The sequence below is a fragment of the Zeugodacus cucurbitae genome, chromosome 3 (genome assembly GCF_028554725.1).
Source record: "Zeugodacus cucurbitae isolate PBARC_wt_2022May chromosome 3, idZeuCucr1.2, whole genome shotgun sequence".
NCBI classification, from domain to species: Eukaryota; Metazoa; Arthropoda; class Insecta; order Diptera; family Tephritidae; genus Zeugodacus; species Zeugodacus cucurbitae.
This window is the reverse complement of record NC_071668.1, coordinates 29,455,955-29,483,618: the sequence shown is the minus strand read 5'-3', so window position 1 is coordinate 29,483,618 and position 27,664 is coordinate 29,455,955. Positions and strand designations below refer to the sequence as shown.

Genomic DNA, 27,664 nt, shown 5'->3' with positions numbered 1-27,664 from the left:
CTGTCTGACTGTTCAAATTGTGTCCATACATACTCCATAGGCGTCGCACAGCTCTGGAAGTATGTATATACATATATGTATGTAGATGTATAATATATGAGACTGTGTGCGTAGATATGTAGTTTGGACCTGTCAAAATCACTTATCACTATTTTGAAACACATTGTGTTTCATGTGTATATGCATTGTTTTTGTGCCCTAAGGCAACATATGTACCCACTGAAACACTCACACATGCATGTCTAATCTGTCTCAGATCAGCCAGCGCGAACGACGCCTGGACCGGCAAGTAGTCGATACGAGCGCTACATGAGTATTGCATGTGCCTGTATTGTATAGAAAACAAAAACTGGTCGCTTTCATTGAAATTTTGACGTTTTATTCTTTAATCGCAGTCCGTCATCTGTAGTTCCTACACCATCACCGTCAGTGTTGCAGTTTGCAACACTTTGGGCCATAAGTCAACAATTTGCACTCGCCGTCCGCCGCAGTTCGATCTTGACAGTCGCGATTGCTCAATCGTGCGCGCTTAAAGTTAAACGTAAACGGTTCAACTGCGACAGCAAATCATCACTGTGGCCGACTGCCTGCAGGAACTCTCGCAGCTTCCTCGTTTGCTCATTTGTAGAAGAGACCGCAATGTGGCTACTCATACCGATCCTCTTCTACTCGGTGATCTTCCTCTACATACGGCACATATACACGTACTGGAAACGTAAGGGCTTCCCAACCGAACGCACCGGTTTGAGTTGGCGATTTTTGAAACAAGTTTATCGGCGCGAATTCCACTATGTGAGCGCCATCAACGAAGCATACAAGGCTGGCGGGGAACGGCCCTTATATGGAGTGTACTTTTTCTTTCGGCCAACATTGCTGGTGCGCGACGTTGCCTTGGCGCGCACCATCCTCGAGATACCACATGGCCATTTCGACGACAAGCGTTGGCACTACATGCAGGGTTATCGCAAGATTAATTTGCTCGAAAAATTGGCATCGATCTTCAGTGTGCAGCGGGTGGAGGGCATGTTTCGAAATGTCGAAAAGGTCGCCGATCATATGGTGAAGCAAATGGATGCGATAACGGTGGGCAGTGAGCAATTGGATATGCAGATAGTCCTACGCACGTAAGTAGCAAAGAGAGAGGGTGGCGAAAAGACGGATAACAACAATAAAATGTGAAAAGTCAAGTTCTATGGATGAACAAAAAAAAAAGAAATTGATAGATTGAAAATTACAAGTGTAAAAATTTGCCCACAAGATAGATCTAAAAGAACCCTGTTAACTATAATACAATACAAGCTAAGGCTAGAAGATTATTATTTCGATTTTAAACGACCGGTTTTAATATTGTGAACAATAAGTTCCTAGTCTCACTTAGCTAACAAACTTGGCTTAAAGTAGTAGGAAGAAAAGAAAGCCATGATCATCCTCTTCAACATTCAATAAATGTTTGCGTAAACTTTATCTTACAGCTATGTCATCAATGTTTTCGCTAACCTGCTGTACGGACTAGACACCAACTTATTCGAGCCGAACGATAGTGTCTTCAAGCGGTACATACAAAGCACGTTACGAAATCGCGGCATCAACTCATAGTGAGTTATAAATATTTCCATTATGCTGCTATTTACTAAGTCCACACACATAAAAAATACATACCATAAGCACATCTGCTTTCTATCCCAATCAGCACGTTCAATCATTTGCCGAAAAAATCGTCGCTCACCTATCGGTTGCGTGACATTATCAGGGACAGCGTGGGACGGCGCGAAGATGGCGGCATAATACGCAAGGACATCATGCAGTTATTGGTGAAATTCCGAAATGGCAATAATTTAACGAATAATAGTAAATTGAATTGGCACGTGGAGAATGTATTTGGTGAGTATGAGAACAAGTAGGTAATTCTAAGAGCATGAGAGCATACAAACTTTCGAGTGGAATTTTTTGAAAAATAACTATTAAATTCAGTTATTTATTTGTAAGTATTTGCAAATCATGCACTAAGTTAGCCATAATAAACTACACATTTTCTTTGCAGAGCGCGAGAAACTACTCTCCATTAAGAAGTTGTCGAAAATCGCCGAACGCTTTCTCAATATCGGCTACGAGTCCACTGCCTCGGCGGCTACACTAACGCTTTATGAGATTTTGCAATCGCCGAGCATACACAAGAATGTGCTCGAGGAAATACGCCAAATGAGTGTAGCAAAAAAGAATGCAGATAATACAGATAATAGATTGACCTATGCGGATATTGATAGCCTCCAATATTTGAGCGCCTGCATTAAAGGTATTCGCATTTTTAGAATTTGATTATTTTATAATAAAACTGCTTATTTGGAATTCGCTTAGAAACCGTGCGCAAGTATCCGAGCGTGCCTTACATAGAGCGAGTATGCTGCAAGAACTTCCCCATACCCAACAGTCGCGCTACAATCAATGAGGGCCGCACCGTTATGGTGCCTGTGATGGCAATGCAGCGCGATGAACGGAACTTCAAGGACCCCGATTACTATAGACCCGAGCGTTTTTACAATGTTACGAGCGGACCAGAGCTGGATAATTTTATAGGCTTCGGTTTGGGTGCGAGTGTTTGCGTGGGTGAGTAGAAAGGGAAACACATAGTGAACCTTCCGCATAATTAATCCATTTTTTCGCTCGAAATATTGCTTCATTAATAATTCGAAAACACGGTGCCCGGATTACGCAGCTTAGAAGAATAACTTACATTCTTTTCATTTCTTTATTTTCAAAATAAATTTAAAGAAGTTGCGCTAGAGAAGAATGTATTTGATGATTATAAATTCTGATCAAACAAATGCTAGTATTGTAATATTAAAAGAACTAGGGTTCATACAATATCCCTCATATAATATGTTAATTTTAAACTCTTCCACTTTTTAGTTTAACTTAATATTGTATATATCAAAAGAACAATAAAAGACAGTTACTGCTTCATATATATATATATATATATATATATATATATATATATATATATATATATATATATTTACATCAGTTTGGTTGGGTACGAACTCGTCATACTCATTCATAATACGAATCAAATATTTAAAGCTATAATAATTGAATTAAATATAAATACTAAAGATGTTAATATAACAATTATCAAATCTCCAAATTGTGTAAATCTTTAATATTTTATTTCATTCCCTTTCCAGCGCGTAATTTCGCCAGCTTGGTTATTAAATTAGCACTTGTAAAGCTGCTTCTGAACCTCGATATGGAATACACTCCGAAAAAGGACGTACAAATACTACACAATCCAGCGCCAGTCATCAAAAGCAAAGATGGCTTTAAAATCAGACTGAAGAAGTACATGAACAACACACTTTTATAAATATTACACCAACAAATCAAACGCCAGAACCTTTTAGAATTTCGTGCATCTACTTCAGTGTAATTATAAGATATGTTTATGTGTGTGTGAGTATACGAATAAATGTAAATATATATTATAATGAACTTTAGTTGTTGGAACGCCTAAAGGTATGATGTTGTTCAGCCATAAAAATGACGTTTTGTTGAGCAATTACACAAATGTGCCGAAAATTAAAGAGTATTCGGTATTGTTTACCTATTTGAGTACACGGGTATGATATAAATAAAGAAAATGCTTTCATAAAAGCGCTTACAAAGTAATTTGCTACAATTACCGTTGCCTTACCCCCATCGCACGCCATAAATTTGAGTAGCTGCTTCTGCCAACGCGCCTAAAAGTGCGCTGTGTAAATAAAAACCATAAATTTCTGTTTTTCTGGGAATATCACCTAATTAAGAAAATTAGAAAGAAAAACAGGCGCTCATTCTGGCTCAGGGGAGGGCAAAGGAGTTATGCAATACGCAGGAACTTGAAGCAGTAAGTAATAAATTTATAATGGGAGCTGACTGTATATAATATTCCGCTTTTATTTCATAATCAGCTGGGTGTATAGAATTTCGTTTTCAGCTTGAAGCGTGAAGCCGTTACCTACATATATGTCGAGGTTTTGGGTAGTATTTCATGATGCATACAACTTAAATCAAATATTAAAAAATATAATTTTGATATGAAATATGTACTTAGTAGAGAGTGCTGAATTTAAGATTGAGTAAATAAATTAGTTAAAAGACTTTAATACAATATTTGGTATTATTGATACAAATACTGTATATTTTACTTTTTAGACAAATAATTCAAGCTCGGGCGCTCCAACTTCAATCCGAAGATTGCCTGCATGTTCCCGAGGCTAACAATGGCGGACCTTTTTTGCTCTAACACCTTCGAGAGAGATTTGGGTGGGAGTCGCTGTAGGAGATGTGCGATGAACTTCTTTACGGAGAAATCGAAGTTAGCGGAGAACGTTTAGGGCGGAGTTTATTGCCGGGAACTTCCCATCAACCTCAGCTTCAACCTTCCGGACTATTGTAGCGTGATGATCCACTGTAATAGTAGAGCGGCGAGACTTGAGATCGATGACTGTGTGACTGGAGAAGTTTAAGGAATAAGTTGCATCGGATCACTTCGCAATCAGACTACTTTAGGTGCCTGGTCACAGCGGAATCGCAATCAGGTCTATCTTTCGCTAGTCATAGGAGTTCTAACTGGTCATTGTTAAACTAATAATTTTACCGGATGCTAGCTGCAGAATCTGCTTGGAGGAGGTAGAATCGTCCCAATATTTTCTTTTGGAATGCCACGCCTTCGCTTGATTTAGGCAAAAGTTCCTGGGATCTAATTTTTTGGGCATGCTCGCGAATTAGAGGATATAGAAGTAAAAAGATCTGCAGATTTATGATAAGTTCCGAGCGCTTTGACGATTCTTAAATTTAACTGAGGGGGTTAATTTTTTGGCTTCACAAAGGCATGTTCTTAATAATCTAAGTGTGTTTCTTTTAGGGAACTGCCATCGAACATAACCTGTCCTAATCTAACTACTAGTAGTTCTACTTCGAAGATTGTACCAAGTGTTAAAGTATAATTTGAGATTATAGTAAAACGGCTTCTTTCGCTTTTATAGGAAATATATAGACACTTAATAAGTTCAGCACCAACAGTACAGTTCCACTTCTAACAGTACAGTGTACCAGTTTCAATAGCGTTATTTTGGAGTTGTTCTTCTCCAATTTTAGTCAATTAAATAAATGTAACTCGAATTTCATCCACTTCATTATATACTTTTTCGATTAAAAGTAAAGCTCTCATGGAAAGGAAGAACCGAGCGAAAAACATTAACTAATTAAGCGTGAAAAATTTCGCTCACCGCTGCAAACCACCTCTGTCAACAGCAACAACCCATCGGAACTGCAACTTTCAATTGCTTTTGAACGCGTTGCAGTACACCGATTGGAGTAGCTACTTTATGATGCTCAGTCAACAATTTAAATAATGCCAATGATTGAAACAATGTTTTGGGAAAAAGCAACAGGCACTTTTGCAAAACTAAATGTAAAACAAAAGAAAGCCAGGGCAGGAGGTGAACACATACATAATTCCCATTGACAGTGGCGATTTTGTGTCAGCTAACAAGCGGTGCATTTTTCCGGGCGCATTGCAACAACAACTGTGGCAACAATAACATACATTTATATATAAATAAATAATTCACTGGTGTCGACGCTGCCGCGATAATTGCAGCACTGCCATGCTACATAGTCGACAGAGCGCGTCGGCGGTTTGTTCCCAAAGCAAAAGCCACTTTTTAATTGGGTCAAAAGGCTTCCCAACAAGTTTCGTTATTATTATTTTTGCATTGTACTCGTTTTGCTGTTTCAAAAGGCACTTCGCTCAGCCGCACAGCAGCGGCCCGTTGGTGGAAGTTGGGGAGATGTGCGGAGTTGGAGAGTTGGGGAGTTGTGGATTGTAATGACGCTGATGGCCCTTATAAATTAAAAATAAACGGAAAATCGCAGCAATCTCTTAACAAGTGCGACAATGTTGTTGTTTTTGAATTTGTTTGTTGCTTTTATGCATTCATCGCTTTTCATGTGCAGACTCAGGGCTCAGTTGTCTACTGTTTGTATGGTATGTGAGTGTTTTTAGCCGCACAGGCTACAAATACCTGGATATGAACACCCTGCAGGAAATAAAATATACATATTTAAAAAATAGCTCAGCTATGTTATTTGATGATTAAATATAAACTAAATAAATGCAGATCAGATTGCTTTATGTAGAATATATTGTTTCATTTTATATTGTCCTATCTCTCGGTTCCACGATTGTTGCAGAACATTTCTATATATGGCCATATAGCGCATTATTAACATCAATTATAATTATATTAAATAGTACTGACATGCAGCAGCTAAGTGATGTATTTATCAAAATTCAATAAAATTTATTTTTCAACATTCAATCTCTATTTTTGCTTTATTTTCTTTTTTCGATACCATTTTCGTAGTGTGATTTGTCTCTTCCTTCAAAATAGTCGCAGCGATTTCATTCCAGTAACCATTCTCTTCAGATCTAAGGAGAGAATAATATGACTACTGGCTAATGTTAAGATAGAAACACCTGTTAGTTTTTGGAAAACAATTTGAATATCGAATATCGAATATGTTTCAAAAACACACAATACATGATGACCTTGTACAATTATATACATACATGAATCGAAAGTAAATAAAGAAATTATCCATTTTTGATGAATTTTATTGGCTTTTAGTGCAAACCGGTAGCACACTTCAAATGTTTTTATTTCCCTTTGTAAATGAAGAGTGATTTTTTACAAAAATTCCACTCACAGAAAGGCCCATACATAAGTGTGAATGAGAGTGCAACAGTTTTATATTTCAATATTTACATTTGCTGATACATCGCGCATGCAACAATTTGCATTAACGATCAAATATTCTTTCGTCGACAGCAATGGCAACTTTTTCTCTTAATCCCTAGTGATTGTTCACCTTTCATTTCATGTGTGTATTGCTTCGATACCGTTGTTATACAGTTATATTAATTTTAACAACCAATCTACTTCTGGTTCCGTTGTTTGCCTTTCATTGTTTGTTCAGTTTTGTTGTGCCTGCGACATTTAACCAATAAACATGATTTTTGTGCAATATTGAAAAAGAGTTTTAAAGCACCACTCATTCAATACACATTAGGGTGGTTCGTATATAATATGTTTTTGATAAAAATACATATATTTTTATGTAATATTTCGAATTCTATATTTCGGTTGTTAAACCTGACCGTTTGACCTCCAAAACAGAGTTTACTAAGCGGTATCCCCGTTTTATTATAAATAAAGAAAAATAAAATTATATGTCCACACTAATATCTTCGAAATAAAGCTAAAAATATTTATTCATTTTTTTGCAACAGAATATACTGCACCCTAATGAGACCGCGTGTTCTGTTGCATGCCTGGTTGCACGATGTATGCATTGCGGTTTACGGGCACCTGCGTGCGGTTGCATACAACTCTGGTCGATGCACTGCGCCATTGTGACACCTCTCACGCACCTAACTGCAACGCGCATTCCATACCAATACGGACAACAATTGCCGATTGCAGTTAAACCCTGCTCAATTTAAATGGACTCGCACATTTTCATTCTCTCTTTACATGCATACAGTTCACGGATCGTTCGTGTATTTATAAAATCAAACAATTCATGGTATTTACCAACACTCGTTACTATAGCAAAATGTGGACTTTAATTATTTTTAAACAATTTCAACCTACTCCGACCGGCGAAGTGATTTTTATCATTTAATTTTTTATGTTATTCACTTACATATATATAAACATTTCCTATTTACATAACAATATTTAATATAAGTGTTGCAATACTCAAAACTTTTCAGAAAATATTATACAAACTCACCATTTTGTTGTAGTTGTTAGTTGTTGTTCTGAAAATATAATAAAAATTTTGATGAAATGATCAAATAGTCTACGTTAAATCATAAATACAAGACAGGAAGTGAGAGAAATATAACATTCATATACATAAAGATAGATAGTATATATCTACCTATAACTAAAAATACATACATCGCAATCCCTGAATTTAATACTGAGAGAGACGAGTATTCCATATATTTCAAAACTGATTTTCGAATGCGATATATACATTAATCAAAATAATTTAATTACATAAAAAAATTAAAAGAAGTAGCAACTTTGCTCAAAAATATTTTGAACTGTTAATATTCTCCAACCACTTTAATTTATTACCAATGTTGGATTAATTTGTGTATATCGTCAATTTCATAGAGTTAGAATATACATATACATATAAAGGTGACAACTCTACTCTACTCAATAACTGTTACCAAAAAAGAAGTGTTGTTAAGGAGGTGGGTGGGTTTCAGAGGCTGAAAACAAGGGTACTTTCACAATTTTTTTTTAATATATTCAATAAAATATTTCATTTAAACAACTCAGCACATCAAAGATACGCATTTAAATACTATTTTGTGAAATTTGAGTTTAAAGATAAACTCGTTTAAAGTTTTAAATTGAAACCGATGGGTGGAACTTCCAGAGGGTCTATCTCTTAGAATTTTACTCGGATTAATTTGAAATTTTTGGATAATATTAAATTTTAAACCTATTATTATAATTTCAAACCCATCTAAGCCCTTAATCTTATAATTAAACTCATCGGCTGCCTTGAGTTGCATGCCCTGCTTCCATATAACCGTTATGTTAGAAATAACTCCCTAAATTAAATTGTTAGGAATGTTAAGAATATTGGTATTGTAAGTATATATGTATATTAATCACTCGAAAAATTACACAATGACACTGTCTCTCAAAATCACCTACTAGTCGACTGATTTCAAACAAAATCTACTCATAATATGCTCATAACATCGTTTTGGCAAAGTACGAAACGGACGGAAAAGAACAAAAATCACGCCCATATCCATACAACATACAGATCAACAAAAATATCAAAATAAAAATTAGTACAAATAATGTTCCCTACATGTGCAACTCTGACTCGATAATCGCTGAAATTGGTCTATATACATATTTCCCCAGTACTGATATAACGAATATGAGGTCCTCCAGCCATAAGAACTTATTACAAACAAATTACATCACTAATAAGGTTACGCTTTAAACTTAAATTAAGAGTGTCTATAAAATCACAGACATTAACATTCTCTAATTAATATGAAATATTCGCTCATACGAGTTTCAGCGATTACGTGAACGGAATAATTAACTTAAGCAAACCAGTTGTTTGATACAAGCTTTATTGTATTAAATAATAATAGCTAGTGAGCTTACCTTAGCAAGTATTTAAATTTACTGTTACATAAAATAATGGAATGGCATGGAATAATATATTCCATAGAATTGTTTTATTAAGCATTGTTTCAAATTTCCATAACTATAAGTTGGCTATATTTATGACTACAAGTACCTACACATACACATATCATGCTTCATAAGTCCCTAGACATTTTTATTAATTAATGTTCGGCGCACACTCTGTGCTGAGCGCTAATTTTACGCAACAGTTCAGCATCAACAACTATTTCAGCGAAAAACTTTGCCTTACTAAGTAGATACACGGGTGCATTTATATAATAATGAGCTATGTGCTTGGATGTGTGGCATCCACATTATCCTTTGCACATTCTCACATTAAAAGGTACAACTGTACATTAGCGTAATTGTATGTAGCACCACTTCCAGCATCCTAAGCGTTATCAATGCTTACAAATCAAAGCGTTGTCCTCAAAGTAACTGCATTTCGATGTAGTTAGTATTCCCGCAACGGCAACAACTTAATTAAGCACTGAGATGAACAGCCATTTATTAGATTTCGCATTAATGTAAATGTGTGCAATAATTAAGGCATCCCTGCAGGCAATTCAATTAATTAGAAACTATTTCACAACCGCCATAGTATGAAGCGCAAGCATAACTAGTCAGCTGACTTAGTTCTTCTAGCAGTACTCGAATACTAGTTCAAAATATACACAAAACAAGGCACAAACAACAAATCAGATGTTTTCAATTATATATAAACAATTATTTGCAGAAATATAGTTCAACCAGTTTTAAGAGTTAACCGATATAACTTTGATATAACTTTGATATAAATTTGTGTGAGCTTTTCTGAAGCAATTAAGGATTGCATCGACTGTTATTTTAAGTTTTAACTGTCTTAAGAATTCCAATTACTCCACTTCCAATTTCGGTCGGTTTCAAATTAATCCCACCACTTTCAATTTTTCCACATTGTATCCATTAATTATCACTTTGCGTCCAGTTACGTTATCGTTACCACAAGGATTTTCTAAATCTTCTAAATCGCAGTATAAATACATTAGTTGCTTGACTTTTGAATAACTAGATAGATACCATAAAATTTCCGGGAACATTATAAGTTGCTAATAAGCGTGTAGCTAAATGAGAAGCGAGTCAGTGAAGATAGCTAAATTAGTTGGTAGAAACGCGCATACATAACAACAACATGTACGCAAGCATTAATTCACTATACCATCATTAAATATTGATTAGTAATTCAATTAGCTGTCATGATACGCACTTCATACGTACTTTTGTGTATCTAACAAAATTATTCTAAAACCAAAATTTATCTGGTAATTTTTTTTTAAACTCTCGCAACAAATGTTGCTAAAGAGAGTATTATAGTTTTGTTCACATAACGGTTGTTTGTAACACCCAAAACTAAACGAGTTAGATATAGGGTTATATATACCAAAGTGATCAGGGTGAAGAGTGGAGTTCAAATCCGAATGTCTGTCTGTCCGTCCGTCCGTCTGTGCAAGCTGTAACTTGAGTAAAAATTAAGATATCTTGATGAAACTTGGCACACTTATTTCTTGGCACCATAGGAAGGTTGCTTTCGAAAATGAGCAAAATCGGACCACTGCCACGCCCACAAAATGGCGAAAACCGAAAACACATAAAGTGCCATAACTAAGCCATAAATAAAGCTATGGAAATAAAATGTGGTATGAAGGATCGCACTATGAAGGGGCATATTTGGATGTAATTTTTTTGGGGGATTTTTTTGTACATATCTCGCAAACCAATAGAGCTATATAAACGAAACTTTCTGCAGTCGTTTTTTTAGCCACTTTCTAATACAGTCCAAAAATGAAAGAAATCGGATAATAACCACGCCCACCTCCCATACAAAAGTTAGGTTGAAAATTACTAAAAGTGGGTTAACTCACTAACGAAAAACGTCAGAAACACTAAATTTCACATAAGAAATGGCAGATGGAAGCTGCACTCAGATTTTTTTACAAAATGGAAAATAGGCGTGGCGTCGCCCACTTATGGGTCAAAAACCATATCTCAGGAACTACTTGACCGATTTCAATGAAACTTGGTTTGTAATATTTTCCTTACATCCCAATGGTATGTTGTGAAAATAGGCGAAATCGCTTCACAACCACGCCTACTTCCTATATACCAGAACTTAGAAGATGATCTGAATCGTTTACTTCACAATATATAAAGTCAGCACTAGTGAAGATATCGGTGCAAAACTTTGCACAAATACTGTATTTATAGTGTGGCAGCCCATTTCTTAATATCGCCGAAATCGCACCATAAGTTTTCAAGGCCCCATATATCGAACATGAGGACCTCGGTGCTTCTAACCTAATATTAGGGTTTCCAACTTTCAATGGACTTTATACAAAACTAGCTTTATACCCGCGGCTTCGCCCGCAGTGGAGTCATTAAATAAGTATGAGAGATAAAGGGTAAGGGTATAATAATAGAAATGAGTCAATATGATAACTAAATTTGATTGTTTGGCTGAGATCAACAATTTTTAAAAATTACTACAGACAGAAGTTTCAACACTTTAATATATGCTTATTGAAATGCAACAACAAATGTTAAAATATATTTCACCGTAACACAAATAAATAATTCTGAATTCTAACAATTTCAAAAAATAAAATGCAAAGTATTAATTTAAGATATTTTTGTAGATAATGTTATAAGTTTTCCTGTCGCGTGCAAATTTGTGTAAATTCCTGGCATTGGATACACGTGAACAGGCTACATAAAGCTGACCATGTTTGTCCTTGTGCCTTGTTTATAGTAACAGCAAAGCTAAGCTTGACAGGAAACTGAATCCTTTTAAATTGGAATGGAAGGTCAGTGGGAATAATTGGTATCCAAGGTATTATAACACTATTTCCCTTACCGACACCTGTTAAAATAGTAGCACCAAGTATGTTTTGTCCCAATTTTGTTATCCGAAGCTTTGTTCCATTACATAGCCGAGGAGCATCTAGATTTCGCATAAGCATTACTGGTACATTTAGTTTCAATTGAAGTTTATGGGACGGGGTGTACCGATAGTTCAAGTGAATTTAAAAACTCCACAGGATATGAAGTACTTAGTTCCGTATCCATAATTGTATCCATTGACTTCATTTCTCCCTTAACCTAGTTTGGTGCTAATATTGCTCTTGCACACAACCACTGATCACTACACAAATTTTGTTGTAATTCCGGAAAAACATTAGCAATGAGATCCACATCAATTTCTACTAAATTACAAAATTCTCTTGACAGTGATATGTAGCCTTCAGCGTCAACGTCTAAACAACCATCATCAATTTTCAACAACATTTCTGCGTAAAGTCCTGAATCCACGTCATTATGAAGATGCACCCTCATATTCGTTTTCAGGCGGAGTTTTTCAACTGTCGACCATAAGCTTGACGATTTAATGCACGCTTGAATTTCATCTGCTGGTGTCCCCCTCTGAATCACTGGGAGGGTTTGACGGAAATCACCAGCCAATAAAACTACCATGCCTCCCATTATATCTGTACTATCTCGCAAGTCCTGGAGGGTCCGGTTTAAAGCTTCTATAGCCTTCTTGTGAGACATTGTACTTTCATCCCACACAAAAGATTGCATTCTCGCAGCATTCTACCTCGTGAACTATTTTTACTAAAATTACAGATGGGCGAATCTTCCTGCGCCAAATTCAATGGTAATTTTAAAACGGAATGTGCCGTACGACCGCCGTTTAATAGCGTCGCGGCAATACCTAACGAAGCTACGGCAACTGCTATTTTTTGGTCTTTTCTGACGGACATTAATAATAAGTTAAGTAAAAACGTTTTTCCAGTTCCTCCTGGTGCATCGAGAAAGAAGAGTCCACCACTACCGGAGTCTATTTTACGTAAAACTTGATGGAAAACATGATTTTGCTCTGGAAGTAATTGAGGAACTAATTCTGTCACTTGATGTTGCAGTGCTATGAAATCATAATCTAGCTCTCGTGCAATTCCATTATCAAAATCATCCATATTGTCTCGTCGAGGGCTCGACATTCCAAAATCATCTAATTTTTTTTTGTTTAATATAAAGTACCCTATGTTGCTTCTAGTACCTTCAAGAGTATATGTACAATGTTTCAAGATGATCGGTTCAGTAGTTTTTGCGTGAAAGCGTAACAAACAAACTTACATTCGCATTTATAATATTAGTAGGGATATATGACGAATATGTGGGTCAAATTGTGTATTATATAATATTAATTAAGTTAAATAAATAAATTGCGAGAGTATAAAATGTTCGGTTACACCCGAACTTAGCCCTTCCTTACTTGTTTTAATTTGTAATTTAATAAATTTAATAATTATGTCAAGTTTCACGACTTTTAACTATTGAACAAACGTTTTCTTCCCACACTATGAACCGAAAGCCATTTCATTTCACCATTATAGAGAATATTTTGTAAACAAAATATAGAAATAACACACAGTTGTTGAAAGCTTTGTGAGAAATTTAAGATCTTATACTTTCGGTATTCATTCCTTAATCGTATAACGGAGATCGCAGAGAAATCTGAATTATGTAGACCGATTAATGACAGCATCATTAAAAATTATGGAAATAATATGTAACTAAAGGAAGAAGCTGAGAGTAGATCGATCGAGTATATCTGACAGAATAAATAGTATGAAGAATTAGATGATCATGTGATATGTGTATCAGGTACGGATGGGTCTTTATGGTACATATCGCATTATTCATTTTATAAGAATTCAACGGAGATCAGGGCAAACAGTATTATTAGCAGAGAATCCAGCAGATATCTGTTGCGGAAATTAGCTCTCAGAAGTGGAATAATGTCAAAACTTTCTTAACACCAGCGACTCGCTTACAAGCTTTTTAATGTGATTACTTGGAAACCCAAATAAAACCCTCGATACATACATATGTATGTATATATTTTGACGGCTGACAATAGAGTTTTTAGATCTATATAGCTCCACTAGCAAGAATCGGTGAGAGCATCAGTTCCAACATCTCAGACAACGTGGATGATTGTGGGATATATAGTCATTTGAACGTTCCATTTCACCCAAATTAAACTTGGATCCAATTTCCTTGGAACTACTTATAATATAATTTAAGAATTCGAACATTAATTTTACTAAGTACAAATGTACATATAAAAATTTAACCAATAAGTTCTTGCCGGGTGATTTCGTTTATTAAATTTCCAGGGCAAACCTAACTGTACGCAGTTGAGTAAAACTGAATTAAAGTAAACAAATTCTCAAAATTCCAGTGTAAAATTTTTTTTATTCTACATACAAAAAATGTTATCATTAAAATAAGCAACAAAAGTGGCACATGAAAGAGAATTAATCATAGAATTCCCCTTGACAGTGAAAACAAGCGCAAGTGCACATTTATTCACGCTCTTACATTTCTAACATGTTATGCTATGTTATGTTATGTGCTCGTTTGCTATGAAATGAAATATATTTACATAGGAATGAACGCATGCAAGTGTGATTACGGCTACATTAGCAAAATAGGTGTTACAATGTACTTACATTTATTACAGATGTACATACACATAAATATATCATATATGTATGTACTCATGTATTATCATATATGTATGCTTATGTGTCCATAAATGCATGTTATGCGAGAGTTTGTGTTTATCACTGCTTTGCCCACTCGAGCGCATTAGAGGACTGACCACCAAACCAAAGCGAAAAGACACTGGAGCGGAAAATTATCAACACAGAAAACGGAAGCGCCAACAAAGATGATACTGAACGTAGACGAAACACACACACACAGGGTAACATATGTAGCAGTGGTTTGCATAGGACCAGTGGAGCTACCAGAACGCAAATGCTGAGGAATGAAGGCAAAATAAATCAAAGGAAAAGTAAAACAAATTAAGGGAAATTGGAGCAAAATGAACAGTAAATTAAGCACAGAAATCAGTTGGCAATTTGAGGGTGTGCGGAATGCTGGACGAGGCGAAAAATGAAGTGTGAGATATATAAGCTGGGAAAATCTAGGACAATTTCAAAAGCTTAAAAAGGGTTTAATGTGTATACTATATATGTATATTTTGCAGAGGACATGCTAATTACCGACAAAGCACGATTTGCACTTATTTTTCTAAATCTTATTTCAATGATTTTTGGGTGATAAAAAACACATTAGCAAAAACACTAGCAAACAATTTTTAAAATATAAATATTTCGAAATAAATATAATTAATGAAGTGTATAAAAAGAACTGTGAATTAGGTACTTGTATCTAGAAAGAATTGTGGAGAATTCTGCACTTTCCGGGAAAATCCCAACGCTTGGTGAATTTGTCGAGTAGCTTTATCATAACAGCACTCGAGGCTTTCAAATCGTCCTATAAAAGCTTAAACTAAAATTTAATTCCTACACCATGCAGAAAAATTCAATATATTTAAAAGAGTCTCAAAATTAATTTTGTTTTATTTTTTTGTTTATGACAGTTACCTCTAGTCTTTGATGTTCGCTGTCTTTCTCTGTGATAACGTAGACGTTGGGAACGCTCAGAATCCGACTACCTAGTGCCGTATTCGAATCTCTAACGCGTATTTGGGCGGTCCTGAAATTTTGTTCAGCAATTAGTTGCGATCGGTCGATAATCGATTCTCGCGCTTGTTCTTGTAAATTATTTGCTATAGCTATAAAAATGTAATTGAAATATTATAACAAATACTCGATTACGCTCCCTAATCTTTCCTAGCAATACATGTAGCCTATGTTACTCAGGGTGAATGTAGATTTCCAATGGTGAAAGAATTTTTGAAATCGGCAAGGTAGTTTTTGAGTTTATTCAATACAAACATACATACAAATCTTTCCTCTTTATAATAGGAGTAAAGATACCGTTTCGAACTTTAAACAAACAAGTTAAAAAGTTTGTATTCAATTCTTATAGGAATTAGCTTGACATATGTGTGTATAAATTTCACTTAATTACTCTTCCTATAAAAACGCATCCCTGCCTGTGGACCGTGAGTACCGTAAAAATATAAAAACTTCTGTTTCTACAAATTGCTATTCATGCCAAATATTACACTTCAACTTCTCCATCCTTCACATTGTTTTTACTGACGCCAATTTATTACAAAAATGTAGTCGTTTTACACCCCTCCTTCACCTCTCCCCACAAATTACACATAACTCCATTGCCTTTTCACTAAAAGCTTGCGAATATTTTATGACCTCTGATTCTTTCCCTAACAACAGGTGCAAATTATTATTATTGTAATAATTTATGGTTCTCGCAAAAAGTATTTTTTTGCTATTGTTGTTACGTTCCTTAGAAATTAGGTATAATGTTTGGACATCTAAGAAAAATTGTGATGCACACGTATGTGTATAATATGTAACTAAGCGTAACCAAAAATGACTAACATGGCAAGAAGAATGTTGTTTGGAGAACCAAGAAAATTGCTCGATATTTTTTAACGTCTTTAAATTTTGGCAACACTTTAAAGTTCAACTTAGCATAAAAGCTTTCCATCTTAACTTTTATTATATTTCATTTCGAAGTAACACTCAATACCTGGCTCTAATGTGAAGTCATTAGTATTCCCAACGAAACTCCTGACAATATATTTTATATATATATATCTATATATATTATTACTACTTCACATTATAGACCCGTAAACCGACTTGAGAGTTAATAAAAATCAGTTTTTCGTTTTTCAGTTGCGATTCAAGAGAATATTTTTTTCAGGCGTTGTCAGCAGTGACAAGCTAAATTGTAATCAACATAATCATTACGGAGAACACTCTTGATGCCATTTAATAATTTAATTGCTGTCATACTTTGTTGTTGCGGTTGTACAAACAGCTGTCAGTGAACGAGTAATTGCTACGTAAATGGCAATTTGAACAAATATAGGGTTTATTAAATGAAAAGGCGTCCACTGAAAAAATTAATGAAAGAGCAATTGCAGAAAAAATACCTTACTTACATATTTACACAGATGTGTAGGTTGCAAATCTATATAGTGGCGGTGAACAAATTAGTGCGACTAATCCTAACGAAAGAAGAGAATGAATGAGAATATAAAACTTTAAAAAGTTTATCAGAAATTAGTTTAAAAAACTTAGAAATTGGAATGTAATATCCACGAATGAGTAAGGAGCCATACAATTAAAAAAAATTACATTAAAAAGTCACTACATCACACATATGGGAGAATATGTAAAGATGAATGGCTCGAACTTCACAAACGGAAGCTTCACATTACACCTGTTAAAAATATTTTACTTATATATCGGTGTGTATGTGCAGAGCACATTAAAACAATTACAATTCTTCCACGCATGCTCAATTAAGTAAATAACCGACTGTATGTTAGTATGCATGTGCAGAGCAATTCATGAATAAGAAATGCATATGCCGTGATATGGGAGATAATCGCAATCAGATTTCAGAATTCCTTCATCATGCAATATCAACGGCTTTATGGCACAAATGAACGGATGTGTGAATAAAAAAATCATGAAGGCTGCCCATGATGGGTTGTCTGTGTAGGTACATAAATACATATATCAGATAATTTAAATTCACTTGTCTAATTAATTAAGAGTTCCCCACATTGAGTACCCGATCCACATCCACTAAAATTTCACAATTATATATTTCAAATTTAAGAGCTTTAAACCATATTAGATTACAACTCATGAAAAAGTTGAGAACACTACTGACCGACTCTTTTCCGCTTAATAGTAGAGAAGATTTGCCTCCAGCAATAAATATTTTAAATCAGGCTGCTTGTAAATAAATAAAACATATAAATAAACGATGTGCAAAAAATGTACCTCCCAGTGAGGAGCGGCATTTATCATATAAAGATGTATAAATATATGTTTATAAAACAAAAGCCTGAAGCACCAACCTGCTATTGGGACAACACTCCCTATTCCGCTCGGAGCTAGACAACAGAAGTATTTACTGTTACTGTGTACTCCCCAGTCGCTTGTTGGCAGCATAAGCATGTTGCAAGAGGCTCATATGAACAAGAAAAGGGGCATGTATGTACATATGTATGCTAAAAGAATACTTCATTTTATCTTCATATCGTTGTACTCAACAAATTCACATACTCAAATTCACCTAGAGCGGCACTCTACTGCAATCGGGTTGTTGCATTGTCACCACACCAAAGGCGATGTAGCAACCAAACCGACACTCATCCCACCAGCAAGCATTTTATTTGTTTAGTGTCCGATATTCTCATGAGATACTCTTGTAGTTTTTTGTATTTACTTCTTTTTGCAATTTTTATTTATTCTTGCCCCACACACTGCGGCAAGTACTTGTCTCCAATTGCTTGTATTTGTAATTTAGAAGAAACAACAAACCGCCTCAGAGACTAGCAGTCACATTGTTGCTACACCTTTGCGTTTCTACACGCTGGCGCTCTACTCTTTCCTGCCGGCGGTTCTTCATTATGTTGATTTTCTTGATTAGCACAACTTTTATTCGTGTCTTTTATGTTTCCTTTTATATTATTATGGCTTGAAAATCAAGCTCGTTGGTAGCAATCTTGCAACAAAGCTTTTAGTAGAAAAAAAGTTAAAAGTTTACAATGGCTTGCAGAACTTTTCGCTTTGTAACGAACATATGTAAATATTGTCGAATATTCTAAATTTAATACAATAACACTCGAGAAAAGAAAAGAAGCTTCAACTGTTGCATTTCGACAACTTAATAATCAACAGATACACTGAAGATTGGGTTTAAGCTTTGTGAGACAGAGTGGTGACCATGTTTTTGCACCCATCCTGAGACCTAGACCATTCATTATTGGATAATATTCAACCGAATAGACCACGTCCACGACCGTAACTGAGAGTGTACACGAATACCGTGAAGAGTCGAATCGGGGCCGTACGCAGCAATCCAAACTGACGTATGAAACGACTTGGCGCATTTTACGTCGACACAGCTTTACAAAATACAGTTTGTGTAAGAAGTGAAGCTGCTCGACCTTTACAAGCAACATCGCTTCTCTCTATGGGCTCTTGAAAAGTTTCAAGTAGATCCGACATTTTCGAGCCAAATTCTGTTCAGCGATGAGGGCCACTGTGTGTAAACCAAGTATGTAAACAAGCAAAATTCCCGCTTTTGGGACGAAGAGCAATCTGAAGGGATTCAAAAAATGTTGTTTAATTCAGAAATGGTTTGTGGACCGGTGGAATCATCGGTCCATGTTTTTTTTAAAATGATGCCGGTGAGAACATAACTATCAATGGTGACGATATCGCACATTGATAACCGACTAATTTACCCTTGAATTTGAAGTTACGTATCCTGTGTTTTTTTAAGTAGAGAACCTCGAAATGGATCACTCTTTATGCATATATGTATATGTATATATATATATCTCAACGCTTAAATTATCTCGACATTTGTGTTCAAATATGATTGGCAATCTCCCTTCAAAGCATAATCGACAAAAGCAGTACAATTTACCTCAACATGCTCATAGCCGCAGACATCATCATCAGCAACAGCTGATTTCGTAATCACATAAGATCTTCATCTAGGTGACACCGCCGACTCAAATGAGTTTCTGCCACAAACTTCTCATGAGTACAAGCCGACAAACCGTTACATGAGCGATATGTGGTATTTGTGGCGCAGCACGGAAGCAACTTACAGGCAAGCGCTCGCATTGTGTGCCAAGCTGCCACAGATTGAACGCAGCAAGTCATCAGCGAAGGCATACGCGGAAGCAGTAACTCACACAGTTAGCACTTGCAATACTCATGAGATATTATATAAAACCGCAAAAGTCGCTGAAACTCCCACGAAAATGCAGGCGGCAACATGCAACTTAAGCAAATCGCATATCATTTTCAGCCGCAAAATAAGAAACGAAAAAACCGAAGAAAAATGAACACAAAAAATCGCTTTGGCTTAAAAATCCCAACACAAAAAGAAGATTTTGTGGGCAAAAAGAAGGAAGCAGATAAGAAAATTTCAACACAAAATGCAGCGACGCGCATAAATCAGCGCAAACGTGACACAAATGTCAGCAAGCCGACTCAGTTGCAACATTGTTGCGAACGCTGCGTCCTTACATACAGGCAGACAGATTTAGTCAACAATAGCTCGCGCTATGTGGTGCAACCATAGAAGTATTGTGCAACAAAACTGCAAGCCGCTTTCACTACTTTCCGCATTTATTACTCAGCTGAAGCTGGAGTCAGCTTAGAAGGCAGCAAGGAGAACGATGCGGCAGTGGCAACTACATAAGTGCAACAATGCTTTCGAGTTGAGTGACAACAGCAAATGTCACAAAGTAACAAATTGTTGCAATATGCAACATGCAGAATGCACGAGCATTGTTGTGCATATTAACTTATCATTGCAGTGAATTTGCAGCAAGGAAAGCAGCTGCAGCTGCAGCATGTGGAAGAAGTTGTAAACAGTTTGTAGAAAATTAGTGAAAATAAAAAGTAAAATGGTATTGCGCAAGAAGTTACTTGAGAACGCATTGAAAAGAGAAATGGCAAACTATGTGTTGAACTCACGCAACAAAGTCTAAAGTGCTTGAAGCCTGAATAAAAGTTTTGGAAATATGTTCTGCAATGCTGTACACAACAACACAACTGGGATGCGAATTTAAATTTACAACTCTTACCAATAATGAATTTCATGACTTTTCAGTTCACAGAATGGAAAATTTAGCCAACATATGAATAGTGATACATATCTTTGTCTTAATAGCACTAATGCTTCTCTACCTCTCTTAAAGTATAAGTTTGCTTTTAAGAATACATTGTATAATACATATGCTCCTATGTGCATTTTTTCGAGAGATCCTTTACTTTACTTTTCAACACATTAGCTGTTTTCTTTTCGCCAATCATTGGAGAGTATCGAATCGAACACATTAAACCAGCTGCCCACACCAACCAGTTGCAATGAAAAAGAAAACTCAGAAAATAAATAAATTTTTTTACATGGTTGGCTGCGGCGTAACGTTTATTCTGTAATGAAAGACCATTGTTCTCATTTTTTATCGGTAATTCAATCCGACATCAACCAGTCAGGAAAAGCCAATTTCTTCGTTAAAGGGGTGAATTTTTAATGGTTTAATTGTCACTACAAATTGGTGTTGTATTTTAAGAAAAGATAGATAGCAGTCATTGACCGCTCCGGTTAGTTTCTGAATATGTTTACGATTCCCATACATACATCAGGGCGGAAATGATGAGCTACTTGTAGAGTTTGGTTTTAGTTCGCCGAAAGAGGACTTTACTTTTCAATTGCCTACTCAGTTCAAAGTAGCACCTGTTAGCAAGACTGATTCTGCGTTTCAGGCTGACATTGTTGATGCTGATTCCAAGATAGACGAAATTATCTACGATTTCAAAGTTATGAGTCATAACTTATGACAGTCAGCAGTGATGTGGGAGCCATTGAATTGGATGGATCAGTTAAGAAATTATTTGAGCGTTTAAGGTAATCAATTAATCTTCGCTCTATAAAACATAAAACATAGATTTATATTTTATTATTATTCTAAAGATTTATTTTCTCCTCAAAACACTTAAACTTGAAAGTCAAGCACTGCCTCATTTGTCAAACACTTACCGTTGGTATTATGCAAACACTTCATTCTGATACAATAACAAATTATTTTTTCTTTTTCAACTACTCCGCTTGCCAAGTATCTAAATTACTCATTATTATTTTGACGATTAAAAATAATTTGCTTACGGAATGCCGTTCTTATATAACAGCAACCTACAAGCCTCCAAACCCAATCTATCGAGCCATCGGCAGCCGCGATGGCAAAATGGACAGCGCAATTCTTTATCGCGCTAAAATCGTCTGCGCCCACACCAATTCAACCGCCTTTCACTCAGCATTATTAAAAAACAAACAATCAAAAAATAAGCAAAGAAAAAATATAAAACTTCTTGCGTGTTGCGGCCCACAAGTGTCTTGATTTTGCCACAATGTGGCCAAAATCTGTTGACAACTTTACCATACCGCTAAATATGTGGCCGCAGTTAGTTAGGTGTGACACATGGCTTACGGGAGTACGGTGATTTCTAGATATCTATCTCGTTCGACGCATTTAAGCTGAGTTGGTATAGTTGGTCCAAAGGTGCTGATTACCTAAATCTATACAAATCAAACATAAAACAGGACTGATTTTGATGATATCTTTTTGGATTTTTCGCTCATCAGCAAAGCTTGTGAAATAATGTTATGCAATTAAAAATATTTTCATTTTACGTAAACATTTATTAAAATATTTTTAATTGCATTGTAAATCATAAATGTGGACATTACGTGCATATGTTTATCTCATGCGAAAATCGTACACAAAATCAGAAAAATTAAACAAACAAAAAATTAAATATTAAAATAAAAAAATATCACACAATTGTCGCAATGTTACAAAGCCGTTTAATAAATGGCTCTACGGCATGAAATGTGCGTTGATGGAGACGCAAAAAAGACTGCATAAATACTTAACTTAATATGTCAAGAGCTTAGGCTAATGTGGGCACTCCACATTTCATTTCATTTTTTCTCGCTTCTTTCTCCAACACAATGCAATGCCATTTTCGGAATCTTCACACCAAATTTAGATTTGAGTTTTATGAATCAAACACTTTCACTGTGCGACTGCACCTTTCCGAAAGCAAATGAAAAACGCAAAACAACAACAAACGCAGTCGGTATGTAAAAGCGTTGAGGGTAGACGGATAGAGCAGTGTGAATTAAGTAAATCGGCGAGTGCAAATTCGCGGCGGATGCTTAAAATTAGATAAAATTGTAAAATTGTTGTATTTTAATTACAGCCACAATTGTTGTTGCTTCACCACAATGTATTCAAGCCGCTGTACCACAACAACCCAGCGTCATTAATTCATATGGCAAATATACATTCAAAATTTCTAAGCCGCCGCAGGCGAGGCAAAGCAACAACCACGCGCTTGCGCCCAAGACAGACGGACGGCCGTCACTTGAACGCCAGTTGCGGCTGTCAAATTGATCGGGTGAAATGTGTTTTGATGTGTGGCCGAAATTGTTGTTTGTTTTCTGTTTTTGCCCTCTTGTCATTGCTGCGGGCAATAAAGCAACAATCCGCACCGCACACAAATCACATTCGCCGATGGACGCAATAAAGCAAAATGTTTGGCATGCCAGATAAATACACGAACAATGCAATGTCGAAGGTGCTATAAAATATTAGAAACATTAAATTTTGAGAAAGTTTTCGAGATAGAGTGACTCTTTTATTACCGCCATTCGACCACATTGGGTTATTGTACCATATTTAATATGCCTCACCTTTTAAACAGATGGAGCAGCCACTTACATACACATATACGTATAATTTAGTATATATAAATATATACAAATATATATAATTAGATATAATTGATAAGATGAATGTTAAAATAATATGGTAAATAATGATCAATATTACAAAGTAATCTATCTCTTAATATCAAATACCTTCGTCCGGGCACTTAAGTATGAGAAGTTATCTCAATATTTTATATATGTATGTATGTATGTACATAGATGTGTATAGATTTAGCATACGGAGTCCATTTTCAATTCGCCTAAGCTTGAAGTGTAGTGAATCGCACAAACAAATGGCATAAATCAAATAGAATGACATAAACAAGTAGAAGAGCAAGCATTTAAACCATTTTAATGAGTTATTCACAAACTACCTTGCATTGAATTGAAATGGCTAAATTTGTTGTTGGTTTCAGGGCAATTTGTTTTTACATAAGACCAGAGCTCACACAAGGCGAAGAGAGCAGTGGCGAATCTAAGAAGATGATTATGTGACTTGATTAATGACAGTGCAGAGAATGGATTGAAAGCATAACGACTAAATATGAGGCGGTGGTATGCTTCGGCATAATAAAAATGTCGACGATTTTTGGCAATATACTTCTTTGTGGCGACACTAGAAACTATTCTGGAACTGAACCCTTAAAAATCGTCTAACATCTATCTTCTAACTTAGTTTAGTCTCCAAAATCTATCTACCAAATCAAAAATTATTTTTATTTTTCGTTTTTGAAAAGTGTGTGTTTCCAATTCCATCTTCTACGCCACAAGAGCTTTCATTTGAGGATAGTATGTATGCATGCTTGATATTAATGTATTTTTGATACTCTCTTTGTAAGCGCTTGTACTTCTTTGGTGATATTTTCTGCTCTTAAACTCGAATTCCAAGCGCTTCTTGCAAATATGCAACTTTATTTCACATAAACTTTCCAAATTATCAACCCAGCAGCAGATAAGCCAACAGGTTATTTTGCAAAAATCACCTGCACACTGACTATCAGGGAAATCACAGAGGATTGCAATTTTTTACATACGCTTGTGTGTTCGAATATTTGAGGTGATTTTAATAATAAATAAATTAAATTTTAAATAACACTACAAATTCTCATACATAGATACATATGTATATATATATATATATTTGGCGTAGGAACCGCTTTAAGCGATTATAGCCGAATCCACCAGAGCGCGCCACTCATTCCTCCTTTTTGCTTTTTGGCGCCAACTGGAAACACCAAGTGAAGCCAGGTCACTTTGCACTTGGTCTTTCCACCGGAGTGGAGGTCGTCCTCTTCCGCGGCTTCCTCCAGCGGGTACTGCATCGAATACTTTCAGAGCTGGAGTGTTTTCTTCCATCCGTACAACATGACCTAGCCAGCGTAGCCGCTGTCTTTTTATTCGCTGAACTATGTCAATGTCGTCGTATAAATCGTACAGCTCATCGTTCCATCGTCTGCGGTATTCGCCGTTGCCAATGTTTAGAGGACCATAAATCTTGCGCAAAACCTTTCTCTCGAAAACCCCAAGAGTCGTCTCATCGGATGTTGTCATCGTCCACGCTTCAGCGCCATACATCAGGACGGGAATAATGAGCGACTTATAGAGTTTGATTTTGGTTCGTCGAGAGAGGACTTTACTTTTCAATTGCCTACTCAGTCCAAAGTAGCACCTGTTGGCAATAGTGATTCTGCGTTGGATTTCAAGGCTGACATTGTTGGTGTTGTTAATGCTGGTTCCCAGATAAACGAAATTATCTACAACTTCAAAGTTATGACTGTCAACAGTGACGTGGGAGCCAAGACGCGAGTGCGCTGACTGTTTGTTTGATGACAGGAGATATTTCGTCTTGTCCTCATTCACCACCAGACCCATACGCTTCGCTTCTTTATCTAGTCTGGAAAACGCAGAACAAACGGCGCGGTTGTTGCTTCCGATGATATCAATATCATCGGCATACGCCAGGAGCTGTACACTCTTGTAGAAGATTGTACCCTCTCTATTTAGTTCCGCAGCTCGTATTATTATATGTACGTATGTTTAATATATGAAACCAATATATACCAAATGGAATTCAAAGGGTAATTAAAGCTTATAAAATTTAAACTGGTCAAACGATGCAATTTCCTGGGATGTATTCAATTATTACACATTTAGATGCATGCATGTATTTACTGACCGTCGTACGCACACCGAAAGCCGAGAAAGCATCAACCAAGGTATTTGTTACCCTCATATCCGGTTCTTTTGAGATGCAGCAGCGAGCAGAAAGTCCACTGAGCTTACCGATAAATAAGGAGCGAAAATTATGTGCAGCCCATTCAAGTAGAAATTCCACACAAATCATCTCCAACCAGTTCGTGTGGCTAATGCCACAACTCTTTCAACTCTTTGCACGAGCATGTAATAAAATAAGGAAACCAACAAACAACCAACAACTAAAATTGCAGAAAAGTTGCAAAGGAAAAAATACTTGCAACATCAAATTGGTTTACTAAGGTTTGGAGTTGTTAGCTCCAGGCTTGTTGATGGTCACTTAGAGTAATCAAAAGAACAAGCAACAGAGTGGATATAAAGAAAACACGAATGTACAACACTGTAAAAGCAATCAGCGTAAAAACCAGTTAAATTTACGTGTTTGTACCGGTGAATGCATACCGAGAAGTCGAATGCCCAAAAAAGCAAATGTTCCAACTCCTCAAGCCGAAAGCGCCTGCATACACTACGGCAGTTGTGGTGGTGTAGTGAAGTTACCGGTTGACGACCTGCACGACGCTTTTGCAGGCGAAATTCGCACAGAAACCACACAAGATATGCGCTTCACTTGACTTTGTAAAGACATATTTAACAGAATTTAATGGATAAATAACAATTTTCAACTCTCAGCTATTTGCAATAAATTTTTAGATTACTTGCAGCGTCTTACTTTGCCTGAAACATTGAATATAGCTCCTTCGACAACTTATCGTGGTATTTATGGATTATGGAATCCTACGTGAGCGGTTAAAAAATCCATCAAAAGCTAAGTATGCAAACACGAACGCATTAATTTACTTTTTCGAAGTGTTTCGGTATTTTGTTGCATTTTTTTTTTAAACACAGATTCCAGCAAAAATAACAATCACCAGTTTTACCATTTAGGGGAACGGTCGAAGATTAAAACAAGTAAGGAAGGGCTAAGTTCGGGTGTAACCGAACATTTTATACTCTCGCAATTTATTGATGTAATTTTATAAAGACAACACAATTCGACCCATATATTCGGCATAAAGTTCAATAGAATAACGAAAATCATCATAAATAGTATATGGGGACTGAGGTAATTCCTAAACCGATTTCACTCGTTTTCACCACCAAGATACAACGTATCGAAGACTATACGCTCACTTAATTTAATATTACTTATAATTAGGTATATGGGATCTGGGGGAAGTTATGACCCAATTTTTACCATTTCAGGTACAGAGAGAAACTGTTATAAGAAAAAAATTCAGAGGGAATGAATTACATTAAAATATCTGAGGGATTTACCTATATTTTCGGTGAAAAATTAACCTTAGGCAATGAGTTCTTCATGTTTGATATCAGGGGCCTTGAAAAGTCATGGTTCGATTTTGACAATTTTTCCACAAGTGATGTCACAGCTCAAATACAGTATTTGTGTAAAGTTTTATTCCGCTAGCTTCATTGGTTCCTTATGAATACATTATAAAGTGAACGAATCAGATGGAATTCAAAATTGGGTTATATGGGAAGTAGACGTAGTTGTGAACCGATTTCGCCCATATTCCACCCGTGTCATCAGGGTGTCAAGAAAGTGTTATGTACCGAATTTCATTGAAATCGGTCGAATAGTTCTTGAGATATGGTTTTTGACCCATAAGTGGCCGACACCACGCCCATTTTCCATTTTGTAAAAAAATCTCAGTGCAGCTTTCTTCTGCCTTTTCTTATGTAAAATTTGGTGTTTCTGACGGTTTTCGTTAGGGAGTTAACCCACTTTTAGTAATGGCTAAAAGAAA

General features: G+C 36.0%; 2 protein-coding genes across 3 annotated transcripts in view; one reads left to right on the top strand and one right to left on the bottom strand.

The window, feature by feature from the left end:
* Positions 1–27,664, bottom strand: part of LOC105215318 (hypothetical protein) — a 114,688-nt gene that overhangs the window by 31,025 nt on the left and 55,999 nt on the right. For both annotated transcript variants that reach the window (XM_011189153.3, XM_011189154.3), the window contains one exon: positions 7,840–7,867. In XM_011189153.3, coding sequence (XP_011187455.1) covers positions 7,840–7,842 — 3 coding nt within the window. In that variant the 5' untranslated portion in view covers positions 7,843–7,867. The remainder of the gene's footprint in view (positions 1–7,839; positions 7,868–27,664) is intronic.
* Positions 345–3,489, top strand: Cyp310a1 (probable cytochrome P450 310a1). Its single transcript, XM_011189152.3, has 6 exons — positions 345–1,124; positions 1,473–1,595; positions 1,691–1,881; positions 2,042–2,293; positions 2,356–2,604; positions 3,186–3,489. The coding sequence occupies exons 1-6, from the start codon at positions 640–642 to the stop codon at positions 3,362–3,364; spliced, it is 1,479 nt and encodes a 492-aa protein (XP_011187454.2). The 5' UTR covers positions 345–639; the 3' UTR covers positions 3,365–3,489.